Source organism: Electrona antarctica (genome assembly GCF_951216825.1).
Source record: "Electrona antarctica genome assembly, chromosome: 7".
NCBI classification, from domain to species: domain Eukaryota; kingdom Metazoa; phylum Chordata; class Actinopteri; order Myctophiformes; family Myctophidae; genus Electrona; species Electrona antarctica.
Window position 1 is genome coordinate 47,873,258 of NC_136812.1, and position 13,522 is coordinate 47,886,779.

General features: G+C 40.4%; 1 protein-coding gene across 8 annotated transcripts in view; it reads right to left on the bottom strand.

The window, feature by feature from the left end:
- The window catches only part of kdm4b (lysine (K)-specific demethylase 4B), a 77,989-nt gene extending 66,388 nt beyond the window's left edge, over positions 1 to 11,601 (bottom strand). For all 8 annotated transcript variants that reach the window (XM_079506651.1, XM_079506649.1, XM_079506652.1 and 5 more), the window contains exons 1-3: positions 11,464 to 11,601; positions 4,923 to 5,084; positions 1,016 to 1,812 (exon numbers count right to left, since the gene is read on the bottom strand). In XM_079506651.1, coding sequence (XP_079362777.1) covers positions 1,016 to 1,812; positions 4,923 to 4,971 — 846 coding nt within the window. In that variant the 5' untranslated portion in view covers positions 4,972 to 5,084; positions 11,464 to 11,601. The remainder of the gene's footprint in view (positions 1 to 1,015; positions 1,813 to 4,922; positions 5,085 to 11,463) is intronic.
- Between the last annotated feature and the right edge of the window lie 1,921 nt (positions 11,602 to 13,522).

A 13,522-nucleotide genomic window follows, 5' to 3' on the forward strand; every position in this document is an offset into this window, starting at 1 on the left:
GTAATTTGAACTAGAGATGTCCCGATACTATATCGGTATCGGAACAGTACGGCCCTTATTTGGTCATATCGGTATCGGCAAATATGCCAAAATAACCACCGATCCGATACAGGGGTAAAGGTTTGACACTATGGCAGGTAAATAGCCTACAATGTTGGTGCATGTGGAGTGAGGAAAAAAAATAAAATAATGGTATGTCTAATTCAGTATCAACAGTGAATCAAGTATGCATGATGCACTGTCTGCTAACGGCTAAGACAAGATGCATTCACCGAATCCTAAAAGGTCCATCTTTTAGCACATTTTTGTGCAAAATGAAAATGCATTGTAACTGCAGTTAATTGACCGGTCAATAATTTACTCGATTATTTAGGATTTAACTAAAGCCATCTGCAAACTGTGTGTCACGATTAATCTTCACAATCAGACTCGCAGACTCTCTCACGGCTGTTTGTGTTTAAACATTTTTGGTTCCCTTGTGTGTAGTATGAACTATGAACGGTTAAAGCAGGAATTTGAGGTGAGGGTTCATTTCAGGTTGTGCGTTCCTCAAACACTTGAACCTGTATTTCAAGCTAAAGTACTTTGAAACTAATTAATGGTCGAAGTTATTACATTTTTAGTAAGAGAAAGTCATGCAATACAAAATGCCTCTTGCCTGATCATTAGAAAAGGCATTTAACCCATGTTGGGCTGTTTTAAACATTATGTTATAATTTAGCTATTGAAAAATAGCAGATCTACAAGCTCGTAGCGCGCCACCGAGTGGCGCGCTACGAGCTTGTAGGTCTGCTATTTTTGAAAAATCGTGAAAATATTTATTTCAGAAAACTGGAGGATTTAGATTTTTTTTAATTTTGAGGTCAGGCCTAAATGGGTTAAGCAACTCAAAGAAAATATTCTTCAGTTGATATCATCTCTTTATAGTGTTACAAGCAATAACGGTATGTCTAATTCAGTATCAACAGTGAATCAAGTATGCATGATGTGTTTGTGCATGTGTGCATATCTCTACCTTTGCCAGGCCCGCGCGGTGCGCCCCTTCCCGCTCCATGTGCATGATGTATTTTCCGAAATCTTTAAACTCCTCCATGGTGGGCCGGAAGGTCATGATCTTACAGCTGGGATTCTTGACCTCAAAAGGGGGTAGAGGTGGCGGAGGTGGCGGCAGGTCAGAGGCTGGAACAGGGCCGGACTCTGGGTCGGCAGCGGGCATGGCCGGAGGGATGAGGTCCGGAGCAGCAGCAGCTTCACAGCATTGGGTCAGTGCTGCATCAGGGGCCATCGCTGCTTGGGAAGTGTCCAGGTCTAAACCAGGAGCTGTGCTCGAGGCTGAGGCGAGGGAAGGGTCCTGTGCAGGGGGAGGAGCCACATCAGAGGCAAGGGGAGGGTCCCGTGCAGGGGGAGGAGCCACTTCAGAGGCAAGGGGAGGGTCCTGGGAAATGGGAGTAGCCACCTCAGAGGCAAGGGGAGGGTCCTGGGAAATGGGAGGAGGAGCCACCACTGTATCCATGGACAGAGGAGGGTTCTGGGAAATGGGAGGAGCCACCTCAGAGGCAAGGGGCGGTTCCTGGGCCACCACAGTGTCCATGGGCAGGGGAGGGTCCTGGGAAATTGCTAGAGAAGCCACCATTGTATCCATGGGAAGGGGAGGGTTCTGGGGAATGGGAGGAGCCACCACTGTATCCATGGGAAGGGGAGTGTCCTGGGAAAGGGGAGGAGCCACCTCAGAGGCAAGTGGAGGTTCCTGGGTCACCACAGTGTCCATGCTCGTGTCGGTGGCAGAGACAGAGTCCGGTCTGGCAGGTAAACCTACAAAAAGGAGGACAAGAAAGCTCAAGACATTTCCTGCTACACAGAGTGTGCTGTAAGATTTGCATTGCATGGTTAATTTGATGATATTACTAGGGATATTCTAAAATGTCTAAGACTTTTCCTCAATGGCATTGTTTTGCATACTTGCTAAGAGAGAAACTTTATTGTAAAGCCCAAGGGTACACATTAGGTACTGGCTACAGGAGGTTCTCAATGTTTTTGGCTGGGGACTCCCGGAAATGCTTTGGCCATGCCTCGTATTTCTGTATGTCTCTCTGTGTCCCTTTATTCCTATATATGGAGTTAGTTCTGTGTCAGGCATGCCCAAATATTAAGTGCGTTGCCTAATCTCAATGTGACGTCATAGAATCTACAGGTGACACTGGGCACTGCACTCCCTGTGGTGGTGTGGCATACCTGTGAACATTTTGAAGTTGTTGGGGCGAACAGTTCTCGAGCTACGTGGACTGAAGCAGTAGAAATTTTTGTTTGTTCATTTATAGATATATAGGGTTCGATTGGATGCTTGTCATGACGATGCCAGTCAACTGGATGCGTGTCACAATGACGATGCCAGGCGTGTATATCCATATATGAGGTTTCTACATTAGCCTGATGTCAGTGTTGGATGTCGCTGCTGTCTCCATATATGGAGCTCTAGGTGAAATGAAAGCCTTCGTTACAGAGTAGTTCACCCAAAATAGTACTTATTTTCTATCAATTACACACACCATGAAGACTAGAATTGACTGAGATTTTTTTCTCTCGCATTCCTAAGCCAATAATGTGATGACCGGCATCTGGTAGGTGGAGACTCTGAGTCTCCTACTGAGCAGCCACCCGGTCATCAAATTATTGGATTAGGAATGCGGGGAAAAAAGAAAAAACATGAAATAATAAAATCTCCATGAATTCAAGGCTTCATTGTGTGTGTCATTGATAGAAGATAAGTCGTTTTTGAGGGAACTACTATATACTCACAAGGCTCCACAGAGTTAGACCACAGGTCTCAACAGTTATTAACAGAGACAGCTAGTAAGGTGGTTGACAAACAAAACCCTAAACAGGTTTTGAGGCAGATTCCATGTGAGGACAGAGGAAGTCACCGGTTGAGCTGCCGTCTGTGCACTTTCGTTTTTTTAACTACATACTAGTGCTCTTCAAAGCTGATCAGACAACATTTCTTATCTCCGCCGTCCAAAGCTGTCACTTCTCAGGAAGAGGGAAAATAAAAATCTGTTTCAATGGATCCAATGTAGTTATTTTTTATTTGTATTGATTTCTTTTTTTTAACCTGTGAATATCTTTTATTTTTATTTTGTATTCTTGTCACGTCTATGAATTGATTGCCTAAGGCCTAAATGGAAACAAGACCGCAAGGACTCTTTTGGTGCTATCCCTTTTGGACTGAGTGTTTGACTGTACTCCGTTTTTACATTCCGTTTAATAAACTATTCAATCAATGAAAATGTAGTCAGTATCTTAATACTTGTCTTTGTTTATCATATGTATATAAACACCTACAGACACACATACATTTCACTTTCAAATTGTTCACAAAATATCTAAAACAAAATCTAATCTACAAGCTCACAACCAGATTAAAAAATACGTGTTTGCTAGTACAACAGTAGTCAGACAATATCTAACGTCTGGGGCACAGCTATTGAAAAGGACCGCCCCCAAGATATATAAAAAATAATAATGTGTGACAGTTATGAATTGGCTTACAGGCTTACGTTACAGCACAGCCAACCAGATGCTTCTCTGGACAAATCCAGTCATGCTGACTTGTGCTTAAACCTGTACACTTTAACCTTCTCACCATGTCTTTGATTTTATATATATATATATATATGCAAAAATTATTATTATTATTATTTTAATATTATTTTTAATTGATTTAATTAATCATGATTGATGGTTTTTTTGTGTTTTTTTTTTACAGCATTTGCTGTCATTGTGATTATCTATGCCATATCATTAGTCAAAGTAATCTATTGTTTACCACATAACCAGTCTTACTAATAATTCAGACAAGAGAGCATAGCATTTGATAAAGCTTTATTAAATAAATTATAAAATATATCATTGATGTCAATGAGGACATCGTTTCACATCAGTTATGTGCCATTTTTACGGAATGTCTTGCTTAAATACATCAAGATGAAGAATCTTGATATTCTTTTTCGTTATAGTCATGAAATGTCTTACTAATTAATAGTATTATTAAAACCTGTAGGTTCAATGTAGGTTGTGACACAATGTCTTAATTAATTAATTAAAAGTTTCATCCCACGATTTTGTAACCCATTTTTTCATCACTGTATGACTGTGTGGACTGCACACAAATGGCAATGATTTTCTCTGGCCACCAGGCTACATCACTGTGCAGCAGTAGCTTCCGGTTAGCCTAGCTTAGCGGGACAAGACAAACAAATGCAAGCTATATGGCACTAGCCCTGGGTTTAACAGGAGTTTATTTTATTTTTTTTGTCATAGGGCATAGGCTTCTGTCTAATATAATAATAATAAAATATAATATAATCTTGTGATTGCTAGCCGAGGTCTTTAAAGGGTTGACTATGCAACATTTCTGGTCCATGTAAAAAATAGAATTTGATCAACACCTTATGATAAGATTGCCTTTTATTGTCCCTGTGGAGAACACAGCACTGCTGTACAAGTGCATTGTACAAAACAATGACATTACATCTAGTGCATCATGAACAGTTACAAAAACAACCTACTTAATAACACCTTAATAACAGTAATGGTGTCAACAAGAACAAAGATCATAGATCAGTCTTACTTAAATCATAATGTAAAAGCTGTGGCGATCAACCAAATTAACAGATTAGATTTGATACTCTTGACAGCTCACTTTAACCCAAACCCTTTTGGTGTTTTAACCCTTCTGGACAGGAACCTTTTGGGGGTACAGTATGTACTATGTACAGTATTCAAAAATGTACACATTTTGATGCTGCTATATAAGTTTTTCAGAAAATGTTAACTCTAAATTATGGGTTAACTCACCACCAATACAGTACACACCCTCATTAATAGAACAGTAATCACTCAATGTAGTTTGTTGTAGTTCTCACCACTTGAATTTAATATTGTCACACGCCCTCGGTTTCTACGGCTTCTCATTGTCGGACCCTGGATCAGCCAAGTTGAGTCAAGTTGATGTTCTGTTCAAATCAGGCTTCTTCAGAAGAACGTCAACAACCTCCAAGATCCCATACCGCTGTGGAGAACTGCGTCTGCAAATGAAAAGGTAGTCCTGCTGGGATTATTCAACAGAGTGGAAAGAGACTGCGCTTGGAACACGGCAGATTGGTTTGCTTCACATTTGTTGGTTGTCGTTTTGGCACTAGAATGCACTCGAGTCGAACGCAAGAAAAAAGGAGGAAAAAAAAGAGATAGAAGTGGGAGCAGTGTTAGCGTAGACGTGCCGTAGAGCATTGTTAGAGAAGATGGAGGCGTGGAAATGGTGAAAATGAATTTATGATATGCAGCGATTCTGTGAACCATTTTCTGTTTTGGTGGAGATTCGACCGTCACAAGATCAACTCCAGCTTCTCTGATCATTCATTCATTCTACAACACTACCACACGCTGTAAGCAATCTAGAGTCTGTGGACGCCCTAGCGAAACTTACCAACGGGGCCCTCAAACTTGTGTGACAAATGATTTGGGGCCCATTTAGGGGCTTTTATTTTTTTTGGGTGTGGGTCTTTAGAGTTATATTATAGCCTAGCAACTTAAACATCAGAAATGTATACGGTACTTCGCCTACATGTTTTATGCTAATGAAGCAAACTTGGTTCCACAATAACTTTGCACATGACGTGCGCTGCTTAAGTGACAATTAGCCTTTTGCTAAGCCCCTCCCCAACCCGTCCTTGTCCAATAGGTACGTTAGCAGCGAGGAGACAGGGCAAGCTGTCCTTCTCGCCCATTGAGATGCATGTTAAATTGCGGGATTAATCCATATAAATAATCGATCATTTCAGCAACAAAGGGTCATAAAATGTCATGTCAGCATCAATGACATAATATAATTCCATTCCAACTTTTGTGGCAATCTTTTTTGCTACACCACCTTTCCTAGGGAATTAGTTAAGAGAAAATAAGCTAAATGTGTGGAACATCTGCAAAAGAATGGTTACCACTAGCTTTCTTCGCAAATGAGTTCATAAAAGGTGTCTACTATAACATAAATTTGTTCTAACCCAACTCCCTTGGGAAACTTTGTGACAGCTGCTGAAAGTTGGGGTACCATTAACAACCAATAAAAGGCAAAATTCCCAAACTTACATTATGCTGTACCATGTGACATGTCAAACTAGGGGGTTTTCATGCTGCTGAATCCATTCCAAGCATTAGTTTTGCACGAAAACACTCCTTGGGCTAAATTCGGCCATAGCAACTTGCCCAAATGTGCCGACCTCATCACATTTATGATGACGGCTATGGCCATTTTTAGGCGAAGGAGTGTTTTTTTGTGCAAAACTAATGCTTGCAATGGATTCAGAATCATGAAAATTTGAAAACCCCCTAGCTGTCAAAGTTTCCCAAGGGAGTTGGGTTGGAACAAATGTATATGTGATTGTAGACACCTTTATGAACCCATTTGTGAAGAAAGCATTTTTTTTGCAGATCTGCTATACATTTCGCTAAATTTCCCTTATTAAATAGGAGATCAGCATGCAGCATGTTGTGAGCTTGTAGATCTGTTATTTTTGTCATGACTGGTACATATTAGGCTGCAATCACATCTGTCTGTCGAAAAACTACTTATGTTACAAATTTCGTGTAATGTTTTACATGGTTTGGAAAATGTTTATTATTAATAAAATCAATAGCCAAAAACAATGCATAGCCAAATATCTTTTTCTTGAGAAAGTCAGATTTATACCTTATATTTCATCTTGTGAGCTTGTAGATCTGTCTACAGGTAGTGTTGCCAAGTCTGCTCATTATAAGCTACTCTGGGCTTGTTTTTCCCGTAAAGTTGCTTTAAAATATTAGGGGGGTTGACATGAAAATGTTTGAGAACCACTGCTCTAAAACAACATTCGACAATAAAGTTTGACAGTCAGCCCTAGTTGCTTATTTTAGACTTTTCTTTTTACCTGATTACGTGTTTCTCAGCACAAACTCAAGCAGTCAGTATGCCTGCTGACGTCATGAATAAATAAATACAGTGAGTATTTAGCTCAATTTGCTGTCCAACAACTTATGGATATGCATGGCTGGCATATAAAGCAGATAGGGAAACATCAGGAAAGCACTGTTTGTAAACAGAATCATGACAGTCAGACACTAGACAGAAGCAATCAATTGCTTCTGGGGTCGTTTAAATATCGGCCGATATTGATGCGATTGCCGATATATCGCCCAACCCTAGTTGTGTATGTTATCTATCTGGGCATTTGGCAGTTTGTTGCATCACGCAGCATTCACGCCTAAAATAAATTATGTTGCACGACATGTAGGCCATATCACTACTACTAGTCCAGTATTTTCCCTCTATTGTACTGGAGTTTAAAGACATTAGCATTAAGTTAATTAACCCATTAAAAACGGGAAAACATCCGTGTGTCATTTTGGACGTTAGCGTTGGATATTCAAAAGTAGAAGATATACAAGCTCACAGCACGTCACTTTGTGCCGGGTTGCGAGTTTGTAAATCTGTTGTTTTGGAACATTTTGGAAATCTTGAAAGTGTTTGAAAAAGATAAATAATATATACATTTATTTTTTCTTCTGGTTGGTCCAGGCACAAAACATTTTCAGATGGGGGTCTGCGGCCAAATACCCTGACACGAAAAGAGATTGAGGACCACTGGTTTAGAAGGAATTTGTAGAATTGGCCTCTTAATTGGTTACAGAAGGTGACATTTCAAGCCAGACAAATAATTTGTCATACAGATATAAGTATGAACTATGAGAGCCCTACTCTGTCTGACCATATCATTATAAAGCCTTGCAGCCCAGACCTGTTGCATATTGTCCGCCCATCACTCAACTCAACTCCCTCCCCCCTCCTCCTGTCTGTTGTACAGATTAAAAGCACAGTGTGTAACTTTACATGAACAAACAAATGTGTTTCCCTCTATACCAGTCCAGCAGTTATCCATCACTGGACTAGTGTGGTGGCGTTTACCTGCAGAAACACATTGCCCCCTGTATTTTGGTGTTTTCACTGTTGTTTTGATAAACAAGGGATGTTTTTTGGACAGTGAAAACACCACAAAATACATTGAGAGGACAATGTGTTACTTTCTCCAGGTAAACACCACCACACAACTTCAGTGGCTGATGAATGCTTGTATTAGAGGAGAGGTAAACAAAAACAGTCGGCTGTCGGGTGGAAACCTCATATGTCCAAAACTGTTACGTTTCAGTATTCAAGTAGCAGATCTACAAGGCTAAGGTCAGCGAAGTTCGAAGCGGTTCAAACTTGTGGATATGCTACTCTTGATGATTTCGTGTGACGCTGTAATATGATCAATTAGCCGTTCGCTAAGTCCCACCCAAGCCCGTTCTTGGCCAATACCACACTAGCGACGGTTACTAGGTAAGGATCCTGGTCACACTTTCAATGTTGGTCAAAATGGTTAAGCAGTGTCAATAAATATATTTGCTGTAGCATGTGTGCAGTGCACCTCAGAAAGAGCGTTTGTTTTCTTACCTTGTTATGAGCAAACTAGTCCATTCCATGAATTCCTTCGCTCCATTGTGCAGTTTAATAGTAAATATTAGAAATAAAAATAGGCTCTCATTGACTTCCATTGTAACAGGGAAACAGCTCTCAAAGTCAGTCTTTAGCACATGCATAAGCGAACACAACAAAAGCTGATTCTGACATTTGTATGACCTAAGGAAAACTCATGCTGTTTTATTTTCGTCTTTTGATAGATTTATAAAGTAACTATTTTGGTTGGAGATATACAGTGAAGCGGTTCTGCGGTGTTCCCAACTCTCGTTTGTAAACAAGTTGCCACGCTGTTTGAGAATTTGAGATGCACCCCAGCTGCAGCCTCGCAGACGAGCAGTCCCAGACATTTCTCCTAAAGTGTCTCCCTCAAACACGTCCATTGTGTATGTTTTTTAGCGACAAGCGGACAAGATCAAATAAGTTTGTTTACATCCAACGGCATTCCAATAATACACTTCAGGAATCGGTGTACAGATTTGGACCAATCAGATCGTTTTGTAGGAATACCTATCGGATCTTCTTTCCACACAAACTAGTCAAAACAAGACAACGTTGACATTTTTTATTAAAAATAAAACCGCATGAGTTTTCCTGATCAGAATCAGCTTTTGTTGTGTTCGCTTATGTGCTAAAAGAGTGACTTTGAGAGCTGTTTCCCCGTTACAATGGAAGTCAATGAGAGCCTATTTGTATTTCTAATATTTACTATTAAACTGCACAACGGAGCGAAATAATTCATGGAATGGACTAGTTTGCTAACACGGTAAGAAAACAAACCCTCTTTCTGAGGTCCACACATGCTACAGCAAATATATGTATTGACACTGCTTAACCATTTTGACCAGCATTGAAAGCGTGACCAGGATCCTTACCTAGTAACCGTCGCTAACGTGGTATTGGCCAAGAACAGGCTTGGGTGGGACTTAGCGAATGGCTAATTAGGGCAGTCATTTAGGAGAAACCAAAAAGTTTGAATATGGAGATAAGGTTTCTGCTCGACAGCTGTTTTGTTATGTAAACACAGGGCAAAGTTACATAGGCCTACTATGCCATTAAACAAAGCATAATTAATCACAAAACTTCTGTTACTCTACCAAGTATCACAAATGCCATGAGGAACTGTACGCTAAAAATCTAAAAATTGTATATCTACTTGAAATCCAATGTTTGTACAACTGAGAGACACTGAACTGTATATTTACACTTTACATTATAAATGAGCCGATTGGTTTGTTTGCTGTTTGAAATAACTACAGAAGGCATTCACCCATATGAACAGCCTCACGCAAGATGTCATCATTCTGTAAATAATTTTGTGTAACATGAGCTATGTAAGCACACAGAAAACAGAACCACCACCTACATTGTAAAACTACAAAATAAATAAACATAAGACAGTTGGACACATACATGCGAGAGAAGTTATTCTTATTCTACCAATACCATCACACTGCCTCCAAGGCAATGCAGTTTCAGACAGTGAAGTTGGTGTTTTGCATAGGAAATAAGTTAAATAAGACCCTCCTTGAAAGCATGCATCTTATCTATACTAAAAATATAACTACGGTCTAATAAATCATGTTATATTCACCATATACGTGCAAAACAGTGGAATAATATTACAGGTGGTGAATGAATACATCATCTGGTAGTAAAAAAGGGCTATTATGTAGTAAATACATATATCTAACAGCATCTGAACTCCAACAACCTCCCGTGGGTTGGTTTTACTTTCATTTCCAGCAGTCTTTCCCAATGTCGGAAGCTTTTCTTTTTGATACCCCTTTCACTTTGTAATTGGAAAAACAATTCTCAAGTGCAGTGTAATGTAGCCCAAACATTTAGACTCTCGTAGAGGGTTTTTTCGATTCTGACGAATAGAGATTCGTCAGAATCGAAAAAAACCTCTACGAGAGTCTAAATGTTTGGGCTAAGTGTAATGAATGAGACCAACCAATTATCCAGGGACTGACACTTATATCTAATACTTAAGAGCATGGAGGTATGAGATATGGGGCCACGTTGCCTACATAACCGTCTTCAAACTAATAAAAAAACAATACAACTATTGCGAAAAGAATCAAAGTGTCCACATGATCTTGAACCCCCTCAGCTGTCCGACCAAAACAATACGGGGCCTTCTCACTCCAGATGGGCCCTGCTATACTAGTGTATACACAGACACACACCATAGCATAACAACAACAGCACAGGAAAACTGACCAACTTGACAACATTATAATTAAATCCATGTCTGCGTGATGTGAGGCTGTGCATTTTACAATTACTGGTGACCGTTTTAATTAGTCGGATTGTCTCTACTTTCCGCAGCAGGCACAGTGGGCAGCCAACTTAAAGCTAACAATACTTCAATGTCTGCTAAGACAAAACAATTACGTGTCGCACAGCAAATGTGCCTAATTGTTCTTTATTTTATTGTCGTATAAATATGCAATTCTATTCATTTTTGATCAAACGGCTGCCGTTTTAAGTGGCTGAGCTGGAAGAACAGCTTGTGACATATGAGCTCATAGTGGAAGCAACAGTAAACTAGCCTTCTGTTTTCTTTTTCGTTTTAGCAAATAAAATAGCGACTTCCCCAGCTTGCAAACAAACAGCACAATGCACGTAGAACGTGAAAATATGATTATATACCATTGTGAAACTGGTTATAATGTGCAACCCCGCGCCGCGGGTGTCCAACCGACAGTTTTATTACAGAGATAGCGTTAGCCACTTAGCTCAGGCTTCTCGGCTAGCTTAGCAGCCCGACCGGCCAGCCCCCCGTCCCTGCGTTAAAAGTCAACAAAACAGCGCCGACGACCGACATTTAAATAGCACGACAAAACGGAGGAACAGCGTAGGAGGAACACAGCCGTGCACACATGACATAAAATAAATGTTTAAATTATTACCTCCTGCGGATAACAAACGGGGTTCTGTCTTTATTTTTCTCCCGAATAGATTCAGTTTTTCGGTTTTCGTTAAAATACAATCCACTTGTATCGATTTCTTCGCTGTTAGCTCCCGTTAGCGTAAAGCCTGATCACAACACTTCGTCCGTACGACGGTGTCTCGCGGCAGAGAATAGCAGATCTACAAGCTCACCGTACGTCACGGACGTGACGCGCTGTGAGCTTGTAGATCTGCTATTTCTCCCCCCCCGGCCGTACGTACTACGGGGCCGCGGCTCACGTCACTAAAGTCACGCCCCACTTCTTGGAGGTTTGCCATGAAGGCGTTCGCCTCGCCTATTGGGTGGTCATTCATCGGTCACTCCCCTGGAGAGGATCCTGGGCTGCTCGTTGGCTCGTTTGCCTGACGGACAGAGAGATGAGCCAATGAGCGCGTCGCAGATGCCCATACTTGACTGTGTGTTTGCTCGCACGTACACACGTATGACACACACACACACACACACACACACACACACACACACACACACACACACACACACACACACACACACACACACACACACACATACATTTGCATAATAATAATAAACCCACAATACCTCAGATGGGCTGAATATTGGATTAAAAAAATTAACTTACTCTCATGTACAACATTGTTGGTACAAATGTAACAAATGTAACAACAAAGATCATCTTAATTGTCACTGGAATGTTTGCTGGTTTGAGCACCAAGTAGTGAAATATATTTTTAAACAAGCTACACAGAGGCATGCTTAGATAGTTATCTATTTAGTTATTTAGTAAGTAAAATAACATCCAGTCTAATTTGATTTATGTTATTTGCACAACAGTTTATATACATAAATAATACATTGGTTCTTTCCATGGGAAATATGCATAGTTAGACCCAGAGTAATCTAGTAAGAGAGTGGCGACACACTTTGATCTCGCTGCAAAGCGGGGCACTGTAGTTCCAAACATTGGAACTATCCCATTGAGATAGAATGAGCACTTCCGCATTCCATTGTTACAATGGGAGTCAACGCGAGTGTCGCCACTCTCTTACTAGATGACTGGTTAGACCCTGGAGGGTTAAATAGTCTGATCAATTCCCACCCCTAACCATAGAATCATGGTTGAGTTAGTGTTATTCGTAGTCTGGGTTTTCTGCGTTATTTCAGCTCCGGTGGTCACCTCACCACCAAAAATCCAGACTATGAATGAGCCTTTAGGCTACCATAACTTGTCGATCTGGTACTTTCAATAGGTTGTGCGACACTCTTGTATAATGAAGTAGGCTTAGCAGGGCAATAATTTACAGAAAGAAAAAAATACAATAACAAATTCAATATAAATGAATTCAGTGGACACTCACAAAAGCGGGCATCATCATCATGGGTCGCCAATGGTCTAGTCGCTGGTTCGATTTCACGAACCTGGCAGGCTTTGCTGCATGTCACTCCTCACCTCTCTACTATCCAAATAGGCAGAAGCAACACCTCCAAAAAAAAAATTACCATCATGTCCTTATGGAAAAGCAATATCTGAAAACAAACTTCGAGTGCAGCAACATACTGTACAAAAATATTCCAATTGTCATAATACAAAAAGAGGCAAATACTTGGGTTTAAATCTTTATTGTATAAAAGACTGAATATGTATAGACAACCTTTGCACATGAACATGTGCAAAAAAGAACTGTAGGCAGCCAGGCAGGACTACATATGAAACTAAAATTAACAAAAAAAAAATATACAAGAAAATACATTTTCCAGTCTATGCAAATCTTTGTAAAATGAGGTATTACTAATATCTGCAGCCACTGGCATTCATTTAACGCACAAGGGGAGCTTTATAGCGACAGTCCATTGGGTCTATGTCTGAGCACTGTGTTTTTAGCATTCCAACTGGTCAAAGATAACGATGTGCCCGAGTCATTTGGAAAGTGCTTGTGTGAGGTGGAATATTCTACACACAACTCTCTTGTATTTCATCATCAGTTCCTCACGTAGCGTATGCTTGAGTTCAGCCCGACTTTGACTAAATGTTCCAAATC